The 15,336-nt window shown below is 50.5% G+C and overlaps 1 protein-coding gene across 1 annotated transcript in view; it reads right to left on the bottom strand.

Annotated features, from left to right (window-relative positions):
• The window catches only part of LOC127690691 (L-gulonolactone oxidase), a 30,614-nt gene that overhangs the window by 7,791 nt on the left and 7,487 nt on the right, over positions 1-15,336 (bottom strand). Inside the window, exons 2-9 of the mRNA XM_052190259.1 lie at positions 12,788-12,857; positions 11,746-11,847; positions 9,511-9,636; positions 7,859-7,953; positions 6,405-6,495; positions 3,830-4,015; positions 2,085-2,192; positions 1,413-1,489 (exon numbers count right to left, since the gene is read on the bottom strand). Coding sequence (XP_052046219.1) covers positions 1,413-1,489; positions 2,085-2,192; positions 3,830-4,015; positions 6,405-6,495; positions 7,859-7,953; positions 9,511-9,636; positions 11,746-11,847; positions 12,788-12,857 — 855 coding nt within the window. The remainder of the gene's footprint in view (positions 1-1,412; positions 1,490-2,084; positions 2,193-3,829; positions 4,016-6,404; positions 6,496-7,858; positions 7,954-9,510; positions 9,637-11,745; positions 11,848-12,787; positions 12,858-15,336) is intronic.

Genomic DNA, 15,336 nt, shown 5'->3' with positions numbered 1-15,336 from the left:
AAACTCTATAGCTGGCCTGGAAGCAACAAGGAAGGGTTCTGACTGTAGCAGCCACAACATCAAATTCCTGGATGGAGGAGGATCCCTGTTTCCCCTTCTCCTTCCACTGGGAAGCTGACCCAGAACAAAGTGCCTGGACGGCTGTTCAAGTAACACCGTCCCTCCCACTTCCAGCAGCGCCGTGGAATGCACCTATAGTCTCAGAACCCCTGGGATACTCACTTTGACTGTGACTGACAGGCCAGACTCAGCTGCTCAGGACCATTTAGTCTGTGTCTGCTATTCATTTTGGTCTGACACTTCCTCCTCTCAGAGATAGCCAGTGGTATGGTGTGGGTGTAGAGTTCGCCTCCAAAGCCCATGTGTTAAGAGCTTCATGCTGAGGTCTGGGGAGATGGCTCAGGCAATAATAAAATGCCTTCTGGGTAAGGATGGAGGTCTAAGTTCACCTCTCCAGAACCCATGTAGAAAGAAGAAAAGCTCGGACAGCAGTGCTTGCCTATAACCCCGTGCTGAGACGGTAGAGACAAGCATATCCTGGGGCTTGTTGGCCAGAGAGTCTAGTCAAATCTAGAGTCTAGTCAAGTTAAAGATAAGCTCAGGGAGACCTTGTCTTTAAAAACTAAGGAGGAAAATGGATACCTGGTGTTGACAGCACACATCGAGGTGTACATGCACAAACACACACATACACACACACACATACACATATGCATACATACACACATACACATATGCATACATACACATATATATACACACACATACACACATATACATATACACACATACACACATATACATAAGGACACATACATATATACACACATATACATATATACATGCACACAAACACACAAGCCTAGTGTTTAGCAGGTGGTACTTGAGACATAATTATTCATGAGAAGGTTGACTCATCGTCAGTGATGTCACAGTTGAATCTCTGCTACTTAGTCCCACAGCAGAGGTATCAATGACTGGAACCTCTGAATCCATGAGCCAAAATATCCCCTTCTCCTTTTAAAATGACTTTCTCACATGTTTTGTCATAGCAACACAAAAACTGACTCACATTAAAGTCCATCCACACATCCACCCAACCACCTGTCCACTTGTCCTACCTTTACTCCTGACTCACGCGGACTCACCCACACCCACGCTTATATCCCTTTTGCCTCTCCCAGTCCTCTGGCTCACAGCCCCTGACTGCCTTACTAAACATAGTCTGTCAAATCCTTCTAATGATTTTCCTTGCTCTTAGAATGAACCCCAAGCTCTTCAGGTGATTCTGATATGCAGTCAGGGATAGAGCCACGAGACAGACCCAATTTGCAGGTGTACAGGACTCTTCCAATGGCCTGCATCCACCACAGCACACAGAAGAAGGGACGGAGGCCCTGTGTTATTCCTACCTGATCCAGAGCAAGAACTCCAATAGGTAGAACCCGATGGCATAGTCCAAAAACCAGTTAGATGCAGAGGAGGGGGCCTGGGAGGGATAATGTATTATGAGTTAGATACCAGAGGCTCAACTGCCTTCTGACTAGACGATGATAATGTCTGATTAGAAAACATGTCAGGAGTGATTTCACATTAGAGGAGGAGGGAGAAAAGTGAGACGACCCACCTACCAGCCGTATTTCTTCATAGTGGAGCTAATTTCTACCATGTGGGTCCCAGGAATTGAACCTAGGTCATCAAGCTTGGCAGTAAATTCCTTTTCCATGTAAGCTATCTCAAAGATGCCATCTGTCCCCATTCTGAGATCCTATGGTCTAGATGTCCATCAGCCACCCTTCACAAACCCTACACCAGTGGTTCTCAACCTTCCCAATGCTGTGACCCTCTAATACAGTTCCTCATATTGTGGTGACCCCAACAAAAAATTATTTCTGTTGCTACTTCATTACTGTTATTGTGTGGACAATCCCATTTCCCTGGCCGTCAGGACAACAAATGTCCAACACCCTGGGATGGGGAGTGTGTGTAGGCTATGGGCATTGCGAGGATGGAGAGTGTGTCCTAGTGACCAGCAGCCCCCTGCTCCAGCATGATGGGCAAGATTGGGCCTGTACTGTAGCTACCTTGTTGGTGTGGTCTTGATAGATGACGCTGACGTTTTCACTGTGAGGAAACCAGAGGAAGCGGAAGTACTCAGACTTCTTCAGGTGGCTGTCCAAGTTGTCGAGGACCTGGCAGGAGAGGGAAGTAGGAGAGATTACCTTGACTGTCAACTTAATTTGACTGAGAAACACCAGGGTAGTGAGGCCCATCTGGGTGGGTCTGCGGGCACGTCTCCAGAGATGATTACATCCATCGTAAGGGCTCTGACGGAGTGAGCCAGTCTCTTGATGGACTCAAAATGTGAAGGCATTGTGGGAAGTGGTAGGGGGTCAAAAGGAGGGTGTATCTGGAGGAAGTAGGTAACTTGCCCTGGTCCCTCCCTGTACTTCCTTTCCAAAGATTGTTACTAACATCCACTACCCTTAGAAAAAATTTGGAGATTTATATTGTTAGTAAAGTTAGGTTAAGATGTTTTGGCTTAGCCAGGCGGTGGTGGCGCACACCTGTAATCCCAGCACTCTGGGAGGCAGAGGCAGGCGGATTTCTGAGTTGAGGCCAGCCTGGTCTACAGAGTGAGTTCAGGACAGCCAGGGCTATACAGAGAAACCCTGTCTCAAACAAACAAACAAACAAACAAAAAAACCAAATAAAAAAAAAAGATGTTTTGGCTTTGATGTAGGACATCTTAGGGAACAGTTTGAAGTTCAGAAAGTTGCACTCTTAATAGTTGAGCCAGGGATTTTTTTTGAAGGCAGGGAGCAAGAACAACTCTCTCGTGCCTCTCTTGCTAAAGATGGGCTGGTGCTCAGGATAGGTGTGGAAGGGATTTGGGTAGAGAGATGCTTCAGGAAAAGGTGTGGCCTATCTGTTCTTAGGGGCATTGACTCCCACGTGTCCTGTAAAGGACTCCCTTACCATGGAAGGCACCACAGGCATAGCTCTGGGCCTAATCTCCAAATAGGAACACATTTTTAAGGAAAACTGACAGAGATCTTCAACTCCCTAGACAATTGATGAAGAGGGTCCATGACCCCAAATAGTGGGCTTTTGTGAAAGAAATGGGCCTTTGAAGACAGGCATTTGGATGGTGACAGAACACAGGGGGGCCTCAAGGGAGACTGAGGGGTGAGCTAGGCAGGAATGAAGATGGGGAGAAGGTGGTGTTACCAAAACAATAGGTAATGGGTATCAGAGGTCAATACCCAGGTCATATCGATCCCAGGAGGGCATTGCTGGCCTCCAGCTGCAAAGGAGGTCTTATAGGTTGAGGAGAGAAGGACCATCATAGTCCAGGAAGGGACGGGCAGCGAGGACCACGCTCCGCCAGAGGAAGGTGATCTTACGCACTACATTGTTCAGTCTTTGTCTTGCTGCTCCGTTCAGCTAACGAGTACTGATGCTGAAGCTGGAGCTTTTGCTCAACAGACTCTTCCTGCCAGAGGATGGGCTGTAGCTCCCACATTTCCACTAGAGTGTCAGATCTGGGTGGATGGCCTGCCTCCTGACTCCTGCTTGTCCCATCTCCTTTGCTCATAACATGCTTACACATGTCAGTAAGCTCTGAGGTGCTTCTGGGATTTACAGTCTACCAGGGTTCTGACCAAGTTTCTCGTAGGCCAAGGAAGGTGAAGTAAGATCTATGTCTCCCGACCCATGTCCTCTCAGGGTACCAGAGGTCCGTGGGAACTGCCTGAGGGCTAGCACCCTTTGTCAGGACATCTATTTGTTTTCTGAGGCTGGGCAGTGGAGAGCCAAAGACAAGTACCTCCTTGAGGGTGGAAGGAAAGGATGTCTCCTGAAGGTGGAACTGTGGCACGCACTGCAGAGTGACAGTGAGGATGATACCCAGGCAGCCCAGGTGCACCCGTGCAGCCTGGAACACATCTGCATTGCTTGTCTCAGAACATTCCAGAACTGTTCCATCAGCCTTCATCAGGGTCAGGGCCACCACCTGGTAATGGGAGAGGAGACACACTTTAGAGCCCACTCAGTCATCACCCCACTTTCTGGCTTGTCCTTACAACAGAGACCAGATAGCATCTACTCCCAGGGGTCACCACGGCCAGTCACACAGCTTCCTAGCCAGATCTACTGTTACTACCTAGAGGGCATTCTGGGAATTGGGGTGGGGTGGGGCAGGGTGGGGGTGGTAGCGGATGGGGAGGAATGGGTGAAAGGAGAACTGCATTGGCATCAGCTCTCCACAGAGCAGAGTCCAAGATCATGTGACATCACTTGGGGACCCTGCTGGCTTGGTTTGTCCTTCCTCATCCTCTGACCTCACAGTCAAGAAGCAGCCGCCTCTGCCTGGACATGCCTTCAGGGCACAGATCCCCAAGGAAGATGATTGACAAGGCAAAGGGAGTACACATATGCCCTAGGACGGGACAGTGGATGGGGTGCGGTTCCAACAGCCTCCCTTCCTCTTCAATAGGGACCCCCTACCCCCAGGAAATACATCCTCCTGCCTAGCCTCATCTAACCAGAAACGTGCGGTTTCAGAGAGCATTAAGGCACGCACTCGGTTGCAAATTGATAGAGGTCTCCATGGTCCTCACTTCCAGAAGGTCTCTCTCTCCCTCTCCCTCTCTCTCTCCCTGTCTCTGTCTCTGCTGTTAAGGACCTTCTCTGTGCCCTGCTACCTGCTAATTTGGATGGAAATTGCTTCTGACACAGGCAGTTGGTGGTTGGTTGCTCAGGGAGAGAGGGCAGCTCCAGCTGAACTAATCCTGATTAACAGTGACCAGAGAGCAGAGAGGAGGAACTGACAGAAATGGGACACTGTGACCAGCTGTGGTGAGAGGGGGCGACTCCATGGCTGTTATGGAAGCCGGGACCCTGCTGCAGATTCTGAGCCTTAGACAGTAGCTTGCCTGTGAGGTGCTTCATAGGCAGCTAAAGCCCTGTGAAGGCTGGGCTCGAGTGACCTTGACGGATGCTCCTCTGCCTCAGCAGGTAGGATCAAGCGTGAAGCCCGTGGTTAGCCTCCTGCTGTGGGCGGATCTGACTGTCCACCCCTTTCACTTTGCTTCTGCAGTTTTGCCTGAATCTGAAATGTCTCTCCAAGTACTTGTGCTGGTTGCCAGCTGATGAGTCATTAACCCATGACAGACCTAACCTCATCGCCAATCTATGGGTGAGCAATAATTTGGTGGAGGTTGTGAAAATCAAGATTTCAGATCTAACCGAGATAAATATACTTTTGGGGGCATGCTCCAGAAGGCCCTTTCTTGTCTCTGGCCCCTTCCTGGCTTCTGTGTGGTAAGTGGCTTTTCTGGGTCATACCCTTCCTCCAAAACCATGAGCAAAAACATACTTCTCCTTGAAGCTGATTCCCTCAGACATTTTGTTACAGTGCCCCCCACCTCCAAATGGCCAATATAATTGCCATCTGCATGGCTGTAACACAGAACAAGCCCTCCCCTGTACTTCCAGGCCTGCTCAATGGGGCTTCCAAAGAAAAATAACCTATAAATCCTATGTGCACTTTCATGGGTGACCACTTTAGTTTTATTCCCTGATGACCAGTGTGTAGCAACTGACATGACCAGTTTGCCATCAGTCCTAGACAGTGGAAAGAGCTGGGCTCATATTTTGGGGGTGCTGTCAGGCTGTCTCCACTTCCATTACCACTGGGCTCCTTGGGCAGTAAGCCCAGCTTTGAGATGACAAAAGCCAAAGGCCTTCAAGTTACCAGTACCAACTGCCAGTGCCAGTTGAAGGTCTTTGGCTTCTTTGCTGTTCTTGATGAAGGTGCCTCTGAATTGCCATGTGGCCACACACCACTTAATGCGTGCTAATTTGTGACCTTAACTCTATTTGTTCTCTCCCTGTGGCTTGGGCTGAAAGCCTTCATTTTAGCTGAGGATTTTGACAGCAATGCACCCAGAAGCTAAGGAGTCTACTGGTGCGCACAGCCCCAGGAAGTGGGATATAGGTTAAGATTCAGGCTTGAGTCTTCAAATTAGTACTCTTAAACAGTTCTCCAAAGTGGAGTGTAAGATGTGATTTTTGTTGACGGACAGGTAGACTCTGCCCCATGCCCCATGTCTTTCCCCAAGCTCTGGGTCCCTTGCTACTCTGGGGTAGTCCCATTCTCCCCTCCCCCCTCCTCCTGTTCCTGGTTGAAACTTCTGATAGAGTTGTTGCCCCTGCCCTGCCTGCCCCTTGCCTTGTGCTGCCTTTGAGGATCTGCAGAGGGTGCAGATGATGATGGTATCCCTTGGGATGGCTAAAGCATTGATAAACCTTTAGGGGAGGATGTGGTATTTCTGGGGGCACCTGTCCGAGGCCTACCTCTATGGAGCTGTACCTACCCTGCATGAACACAGGAGACTCACCTGGGTGGGCAGGATGCCGTGCTTGATCCCTGTGTTATGTGTTCCAGTCCCAATGACGCCAGCAATTGTCACATCAGACACTGCTCCCAGACTGGGCTCAGCAGGTGGAACAAGAGGGACATCACAGATCAGACAGGCTTCTCAGGACAAAAGCCAACGATGGCATAGGTGCTCCTTGGGGCAAACGGATCTCCTTCTTTCTGAGAATCCCCCTCTACCTTTGATGGCCCAGCTTGTGGCCAGCGCATGTCTCTTGGTCCCTGTTTCCTGATCTCCATGGACTGTCAGATTAGCGGCTGGGTCATGAGCCAGTTTGCACGGAGGCCTATATGTTTAGTCTTTGAGGTCTCTACAGCTTGACAGGCCCCCCTTTCCCCTATCTCCCAAAGGCATCTTCTCCAAGCACAGCCACGTGGTCTGGCTGAGACTCCTCTGCTTCCAACCCACCAAGACTCACGGTACTGTCCCGGTTCTAAACACACAAATATCCCCGGAAGTCTGTGTAGGCGAGCCTGCCTCCCTGAGCTAGAAGGGAAGGAGCGGGGAGAGAGAGCAGTCACCTGTCCTACTTGAATGTACACAGCTTCCTTGGGGCCTGGGGAGAAAGCTAAGTCCCTTAGACTGGGGTCCAGGCCAGAATGGGTGATGCTGAACTTAGAGTCCTTGAAACCTTCCGGTACCCTCACGGTGTCACTAACATTGAACTTATTTCCTGCCTGGTGCCAGTCAGTGTCTGCACCCACCTGCCCCCTGCTGGAGCTCCTTAAAGGTGGGTTTTGTTGGTCTTTGCCTTCCCAGAGCCTGAGCAAGGTCTATACATGTCAATCATCCTGATCTTTGGAGAGGTGGGGACAATGGTTTCCATAGTGCAGAATTGTGGGGCTTGCACTAGAAAGGCTGAGGCAAACCATGCACCAACACCCCATCGACCACAGAATTCCACAGCTGCAGTGAGATTTCTACACCCATGTTCAAACACCGGGCAGCGCTCTCTCCTGGGTAAAACCCACAGTCACAGAGTTACCTCGTTAGCTGCACTTGACTGCTGTGAGGATGGCAGCCCCTAGCTCTAAGGTAGGCATTGAGAGATGCATTTGGATGGAGGGACAAGGAAACCATTGCAGGAAGGACCACCTTGCCCTTCCACTCCTCCACAGGTGTTTTTGCCTATCTCTGTGTGTTGGGCTCTGTAGTTGTATATTACCAGGTGTAAGTTGAGTCCTTTTGGAAAGCCTCAGTCCTTAATTACCTCATCTTGGTTCAAGCCCCTTGCCTAAAACACGCTAAACTTGGATCTGTTTCCCCCTTAACCCCTGGGGCACCCGAGTAGGAAAGGCAGAACTCTGAGGAAGGGATGCACCCCAAGAAGCGAGACAGTCTCAATGCCAGAGTGTGGTGCGGAGTGAGGAGGGGAGAGGCAGCTCCTCACGTGGGGCTGGCCGAGGGACTCTTACTTGGACATGGCCAGGCCGTGCTTGTCCAGCTGTGGGTGTAGGTCATTCAGGAGGATACCAGCTTCCACGGTTACCTGCTTCTTCTCCTTGTCCACCTGTAAGAGCCAGCACAGCTGGGGAGAGCTGGGCCACACCTGCACCCTAGCTTTTCTGGGCCACGCCTTCCTGGGATGTGAGTATGGCTACAGCAGCCTATAGTTAGCTCGAGGTACTTTTCAATCTAAAGGGAACCATTGAGCCAAGGAAGCAGGGATGTTGAGGGCAGGGGATTTGAGTATGTAGCCCAGATTGGCCTCATATGCAAATGTGCAATCCCTCTGCATCCCCCCTCCAAATGGGAGGGATTACAGAAGCTCCTCAGTGACTGTTTCACATAGTCAGTTCTTCAGTATTGGAAATGGAACCCGGGCCTTTGCACATGCTGGGCAAACCTGTCTACTGAGTCCCACCTCCAGCCCTTCAGAATATTCCATGCAACATCTCTTTTCCCAGGGGAAGGAAATGAGAGCCGGAGAAAGTGAAGCGCTTTGCCCAGGGACACTGGGCTAGGATGGGGACTGGGCCACAGCCATGCTTCTGCACCCTGTCCACAATGGGAGAGTGGGGTAGACTCTGTTGCCACAAGGCCTGGCCTTGCTCTTTGGAGGACAGCCTCTGTCTGCTCTCACCCTGAAGACCTGAGCTAAGGCTAAGAACTGGGAAGAGACATGTCGTGTCTAAGCACAACTTTCTGCTGGGTGTCTGTATTGAATACAGGATACTGTACCCTGACATCTGACCTCAGCACAGGGGCTACACCAAGGTCCAAGGTCATGCACACAGAAGTCGGTGGCAGAGCTGGGACCGGAAGCCCCATCTACCCAAGTACATACAAAGCACTTGATCATTCAGCCACCAGGGGCACAGAGCTTGGAAAATCAATTGCCGGAGCCCAGTCCTCACTAATTAGCTAGCAGAGTTAATCACAGCCATGACTGATGTTTGCTAAGAAGCCTATAAGTTTGTGTAAACACAGGCACACTAGAGAATCTCAGGCATTGCTGTTGGCTGCGGGGAGGGGGAGAGCATTCCGTGGAACTCAGCTCAGGGGAGCCAGGCCCCGAAGGTGAGGACTGAGTCCTAAGCACGCATCTCCGGGCTCCCCAGTCCCTGGTAGACAAATGGGTGCATGGAGAGTGTTCCAACAGGAAGCTAGCCCCAATTCTGAAGCTGGGGCGAGCTTTGCTGCTGTTTGCTGTGTGACCACGGGCAAGCCACTGCCTGTCTCTGATCTTCATGTCCCTATTTGTAAGCCTCGCTCAGTGCCACTTTGAGTTCCGCTGGGTTAGTCTACTCTTGAGGAGCCTATTTCTGTGCACCTCTTTAAGTGAGGAAGAGTGGAAGCTACAGTAAGAGGTGAGGTGAAGACATGGGGTGAGCCACGAAGGGCCAGGCAGACTTGACAGATGGCCTAAGCAATCGAAGTGAAGGCTCAGGTGACAGTCGATCAGGAGGAAGGCCAGGGGTCAGCGGATCACCGGTGAGGACCCAGAACAGGGAGAAGCTAAGGACTGAGTGAGGTAAACACTGGAGACTTCTGCATGGAGTCTGGGACATAGACTGAAGCCATTCAGCTTGGGCACAAGCTGAGGAGGGGTCAGGGGCCTCAGTACCTGGAGGATCCGGTTCATCTTGCCCATGTGGATCATGAAGCCATCCGTGCAGGCAATGTCTGAAGGCGAGTGGCCGCCACCCACCACCTTCACCTTCTTGTTCTGCTGCCGGGCCAGGGCCAGCACCTGCCAAAGCAATGAATGCCAGTAAGGCCCTGCTCAGGGAAGAAGGTAGGGGGGCCTTCAGGGCCTGGTGTAGCCTGCAGAGGCTGCTGGCCTGGTGTGGGGAGAGGTTGGGGGTGGGAGGTAAGCTGGGACAGAGCGAGCCACCTTCAGTCTGCCGCTCTAGCTCCTCCTCACTGTGCAGCCCCAGGCAGCCTTTCCATTTGGTTCCAGTATTTAGAGACAAGGTCTTGAAATGTAGCCCAACCTGTCCTCTAGTTAGTGATCTTCCTGCCTCCTTAGTGCTGGGATTACAGATCTCAGCCACCATATGGGCTAATTTGAAGGCCCTTCCCTTTTGAGACTTATGTAGCCCAGGCTGGCCTCAGACTCACTGAGTAACCAAGCTGGCTTTGAACTCCTGGTCTTCCTGCCTCCTCAGTGCTGGGATTATAGAGTGTATCACCACACCAGTGTGTGCAGGTCTAGGGATGGAACTGAGGCCTTCTGGGCATGTCAGGCAAGCACTTTCCCGACTGAGCTCTGTCTCCAGCCCCAGCTTAAAGGTTTTACTGCTTTCCTCAACGATACAAAACCTTCCAAAGGCATCCATCCTAGTGACTAAGGATAAGCCCCGAGTGCCTCATCTTGGCTATGAGAACTCTTACCCCACCCCCACGCTGCAGTAACAGCTCCTAGAGGACAGGAGCCATGGCTGGCTGTGACCCACCCGGGGGCTGGCCCACGTAGACTGTGTCTGGAGATGCTTGGCAGAACATGTGGATCCACGATGGTACCTCAGTGAATTCACTTATTCTCTCCTGGGTGTCAAACACCCTCGCACAGGAGCTTCGGGACAGATGCACAAGTTACAAGCTTATCACAAAGCGTTCCATTGGCAATTGAAAACTGACAGAGGAAGGAATGCTGGCTGCCCCGCCTGCTCCCCCACAGTGCATTTTCCGCTGGGGCTGAGCAATACATTGGGTCACGCCACAATAGCGAGACGTCAGTTACAGCAGGGCGGTGGTGGCACACGCCTTTAATCCCAGCACTTGGGAGGCAGAGGCAGGCAGATTTCTGAGTTCAAGGCCAGCCTGGTCTACAGAGTGAGTTCCAGGGCTATACAGAGAAACCCTGTCTCGAAAAAACAAAAACAAAACAGAGAAACAAACAAACAAACAGAAAGACATTGTGTCACACCACAATCCTGGAGCTACTTAGTCACGCACATTTTTTTTCTTTTTTTCTTTTCTTTTTGTGCTGGTTCTCCATGGAAACACTTTGCTTTACTCTGTTAGAACCACAAGATCACAGGGGCTGCCAGCACATCCCAGAAACTGTTTTCTAAGGTAGCTCTGCCAGAAGCACACTCCTGGCTCCCTCCCTTATCCCATAACAGCCCCAGCTCCATCAAAACCTCTGTGCTTTCCAGCTTCTCGCCTACCCCTGACGCTTCTTTCTTGTCGCTTAGGGTACAGTCCTCAGTGCCTACACTCCTGGTGTCCTTCCCCAGTAACTCTGATTCTCCTAAGAAAATTGTCTCTCATGTGATGTATGTATCTGTGTGTGCGTGTTTATATGTGTGGACAAGCAGTCATGCATATACATAGATGTGCACAAGTCTATGTACAAATGGGTGTGCACAGGCCTATGTGAGCAAGTACATAAGCCTAAGTGTGTGTTATGTGCCTAAGTGTGTATTTGCACAGGTATCTGTGCACTCCAGCCTATATGTGCACCTATATGTACATAGGTATATGTGCATGTGTGTATGAGTATATGTACATGGTTGTACACATGGGTATGCATGTGCATAGGTCAACATGTATGTCTGTTCATGCATCTGCATGTGCGCAAGCATGCACAGATATGTGCACGAGTGTGTGCATGGAGTTTATTGCAGAGGTCAGAGAGGTGAGTGCGGACATGGCTGCCCCTGGCATACTGCTGTATAGGCTTGGAGAGGGCAGAGAACATTATAACAGGCTGCTAAGCAGACTTGGAGCTGGGGAGAGTAGGAAGAAGAGCTTTACCCGACCAGGCCAGCAGGAAGCCCCACATCCAGCCTCTTCCATAGCCAGGGCTGTAGCTGCAGGCTGGGCAGCCCAAGTGGTGTTTGCGGACACCTACCTCCCTGACCTCCTCCACTGATGTGGGCTGGTAGTACATCTCTGGGCTGCAGCCATAGGTCTTTGCCCAATTTTGGAACTGGACCCCTTTGTGTCCATGCACCTGTACCAGGAAGAAAGCCAGGTCTCAGTAGGCGAGCAGTCACTCTCCTCACTGTATGTCACATCACCAACCCCATGCTCTGTAGTCACAAAGAGAGGACATGGCCACAGAACAGAGCCCCAGCCCCAGCTCCCTTTGGCCACTCTGGTTCTTAGGTCAGGGTCACTAGGAAGTTCAAACAGCACCGGCTGCTCTGAAGTTGGCAGCCCACACCCGGCTTCCTAATGCTATCTTTGATCACTCCTGTTCAGACTGATGGGAATTCTGCCCATTCTGTGGCCAAAGAGATAGATGGGATAAGACAAGGAGGGATCCTGAGAAGCCAGGACTCAGGTCGATCCCTGCTCCAGGTGTATTATTAGTGGCCCAGGAGATATAAGCCCAGTGGGGCGATCTGAGAAAGAGCTGGAGAAGATGGCCCTGGAGGCAAGGGCTGCGGTCTGACTTCCCCGGGCAGCGAAGGAGTATCTATCTCTTAGGTGTTCCAAGGTGGTATCATCTTCTTAGCCTCCTCCAGCCTGGGAATCAGAATCGTGTTTTCTGCACACCACTGTATAGCCAGTCAGACACTGTGGTTCTTCTATGTGTCCTATCTTATTAGATCTTACACTAATGTCATGAAACAGAGGACGTTAGTTTTCTTTCAGCTGCCCGAATTAAGGCTCAGAGCAGTAAGGGTCTTCCTACGCTTGCACAGGGGCCCAGTGAAGGTGGCAAGAGATGAGCCCAGGCCTTCCTCTTTCATATCTCTTCTAACACCCCAACTGTTCCCCAAGTTCCCCAAGTTCACTTGGAGGATCCCTGCTGGCCCCTCCGATGCCCCCCCCCCCACCACCACCACCTTGGTCTGACTTTACCCTCCCACACTCGGCTCACAGATGCAGCCTGGACACAGCTGGCTGTATCTACCGGCTGTCTCATGGACCCCCATCATTCCTACCATGATTCCAGTGATCAATAGGGTCAGACGACTTGACTTGAAGCGTTCCCACTGGAAGCCGAACAAAGCCCTGGGCAGCAGGTGCAGTGGTCAGACAACCTCAGCTCTGGGTTACCTCAGGCAGAGCTGGACTGGATGTTTAACCACACGTACCAAGGCACAGGGCCAAAGGCAGGAAACCAGTGTTGAACAGGCTCCTCCCCCTGCAAGACCCAGGCAATCCCTGTAAGCAGCAGCTGGGTCCCGCCCCCTGCCCTCTTGTCTGGGAGCTCCAAGGAAGCTTGAAAGGTGGAAGTTCTACAGCAGCTGCTGTGCTCCTGAAACCCACTGCTGGAGCTCTGAGCCCCGCCTTGGGAGTCCAGAGCCAAGGCGCTACTTTCAGGCTCAGAACTAGGCTAGCTGCCTATGCGTCTGGTTTTGGGACAGTCGGCCTCATAGCCCCTTCAAAGCCAGGTACCTATGCAGCTGTTCTACTGAGCAACCCCCACTTCAAAACAGACATATGGTGCTTGTGGGAGGGGACAGCTGAATGATAGTCTAGTGCCACACGGAATCAGTAACCGGTATCCTACCGAAGCAGACATGTGGAGGCTGTTTAGGTTAATCCTTGCTTGAGAGTCTACAAGGTATCTAAAAGCATGATGGGAGCCTGACGCCTGTTGTTCATTTTGTGTCTCCTTCCCTGAAATAAAGTCAAAGCCTTGGATTCTGTTGTTGTTTGTTTTTCCCAGACTTGGTTCTCAGTGTAGCCCCAGTTGTAGACCAGGCTGGCCTTGAACTTAAATATCTGCCTACCTGCTTCTGCTGCCTACCTTGGATTCCAAGAATAACAAAACCTCACAGTACAGACCACCCTCCAAATTAGGGTAATTATCCATGAAGGTGAGGCTGTGCCCAAGGACTCATGAGACCTATATGTTCTCCAGTAGCAGAACAAAAAAGGCTTTGTGCAAGCAGATAAACTGTGTGGGGAAACCAGGGAAGTTAAACACACAGATAATCTCTTCATTGAAAGGAGGTCCTCTTCCTGGAAAGCCAGGGATGATGTAGTTTTACAGTCTGGTGATCCTTCGCTGTCTGGTGAGACGGGCTCTGCTCATATCCCAGACCCTTTCCTCCCAAATCTTGAGAATAGCTTTTAGACCACAAAATGTATTCTTATGAGTGATGCTACTTGTACTTCACAACAGCGTAAGTGACTTCCATGTTATCTTAGGGCCAGGCCCATCCTGGATCCCACAGACTCTATGTTTACCTCAGTCAAGATCCCTGGACCATTATCTTGCACATTGTTTCAGAAAGAAACTATCCTACAGATGAAGCCATAGGGACTTTGCCAAGAGCTTCAATGTAAACATGTCTTAAGCATTGTTGCATTCATGGGGCTGAGTTCATTGTTGTCTGAATACTTTCCCCCTGTAATTCTGCTGTGCTTAAATATGGCCAAAGTAGAATGATCTGGGCCAGACTTTTGAAGTCCTGGTCCAGTGCTGGTTACAATAAATCTGGTTGAGTCTCATTCTTATTGTACCTTTATTGTTTCTCCCTGACTGCTGTAACTCCAGCAGGGGAAATCACCACAGCCAGCACCGAAATATGAGGCCCACAGCCCTCGGAGGAGGTACAAAAGATTTTCTTTAAATAGAAATTAGGGGTTTGGGCCATTCAGTCCTCTCACCCAAGGGGTTGCCACCACAAAAGGATGGAAATGAACCTCAGTTCCTCTCAGTCCTTTGACACAAAGAATTCTGTATAATTATTGACATTTGAATTTGTTAAGATCCAAAGGAACAAAGTATTCAGAGCTACAGCTCTGCAACAGTAGAACACAGCCCATCCAAGAAGAGAGAAAAATCCCTGTTAATTATTTTAGAAGCCAGGGTTCAGAGATGTATTGACTGGGACTTCTGAGAGAGGCAGCAGGGGTGGGGGTGGGGGGCTAGGGGGAGGTGGGGAGAGGATTTCTGTTACATGTCTTGGCCAGTCTTGGCAGGTGGCAGGGTGGGCCCAAAGGGGCACCAGCGGCTCAGGCTTCCCTGAGTCACAGAGCCCCTCTGAGGCTCTCGCCCTCCTGAGCAATCTGGCTGAAGTCAAAGCCCTCTAGCCTACAGCATTTTTTGGGGGGTGGGGGGTGAGGTGTGGGGGGGGCACCAGGGTCAAGTGCAACACAGTTCCAGGGAATGGTCAGTGGAACGCCACCATCGCAACATGAGCTAACTTTTCGTTTTTGTTTGTTTGCTTGATTTTTGTTTAAATGTTTTTGTTTTTCCTTCATAGAGGGAATAACTCAATATCAAATGTCCCTTTATGGGAATCTTTCTTCCCCCTCTCATATGGAGAACAACTCAATGTCAATGGTTCCTTCACAGGGAAAAAAAGTTAAAGCAAGCCCAAGTTCTAGTACAGAATTGCAGTCAGGGCATGAAGCATTAATGTGATGGCATTTAGATTTCCAGAGGTATTAGCGACTTTTCTGCTGTGTGTATGATCGATGCTTAAATAAATGCTTGACTTTGATGGTAAAAGTGAAATGTCAAGTTTTGGGTCAT

The sequence above is a fragment of the Apodemus sylvaticus genome, chromosome 8 (genome assembly GCF_947179515.1).
Source record: "Apodemus sylvaticus chromosome 8, mApoSyl1.1, whole genome shotgun sequence".
NCBI lineage: Eukaryota > Metazoa > Chordata > Mammalia > Rodentia > Muridae > Apodemus > Apodemus sylvaticus.
The sequence above is the reverse complement of the archived record's forward strand: the minus strand, read 5'-3'. Positions and strand labels throughout refer to the sequence as shown.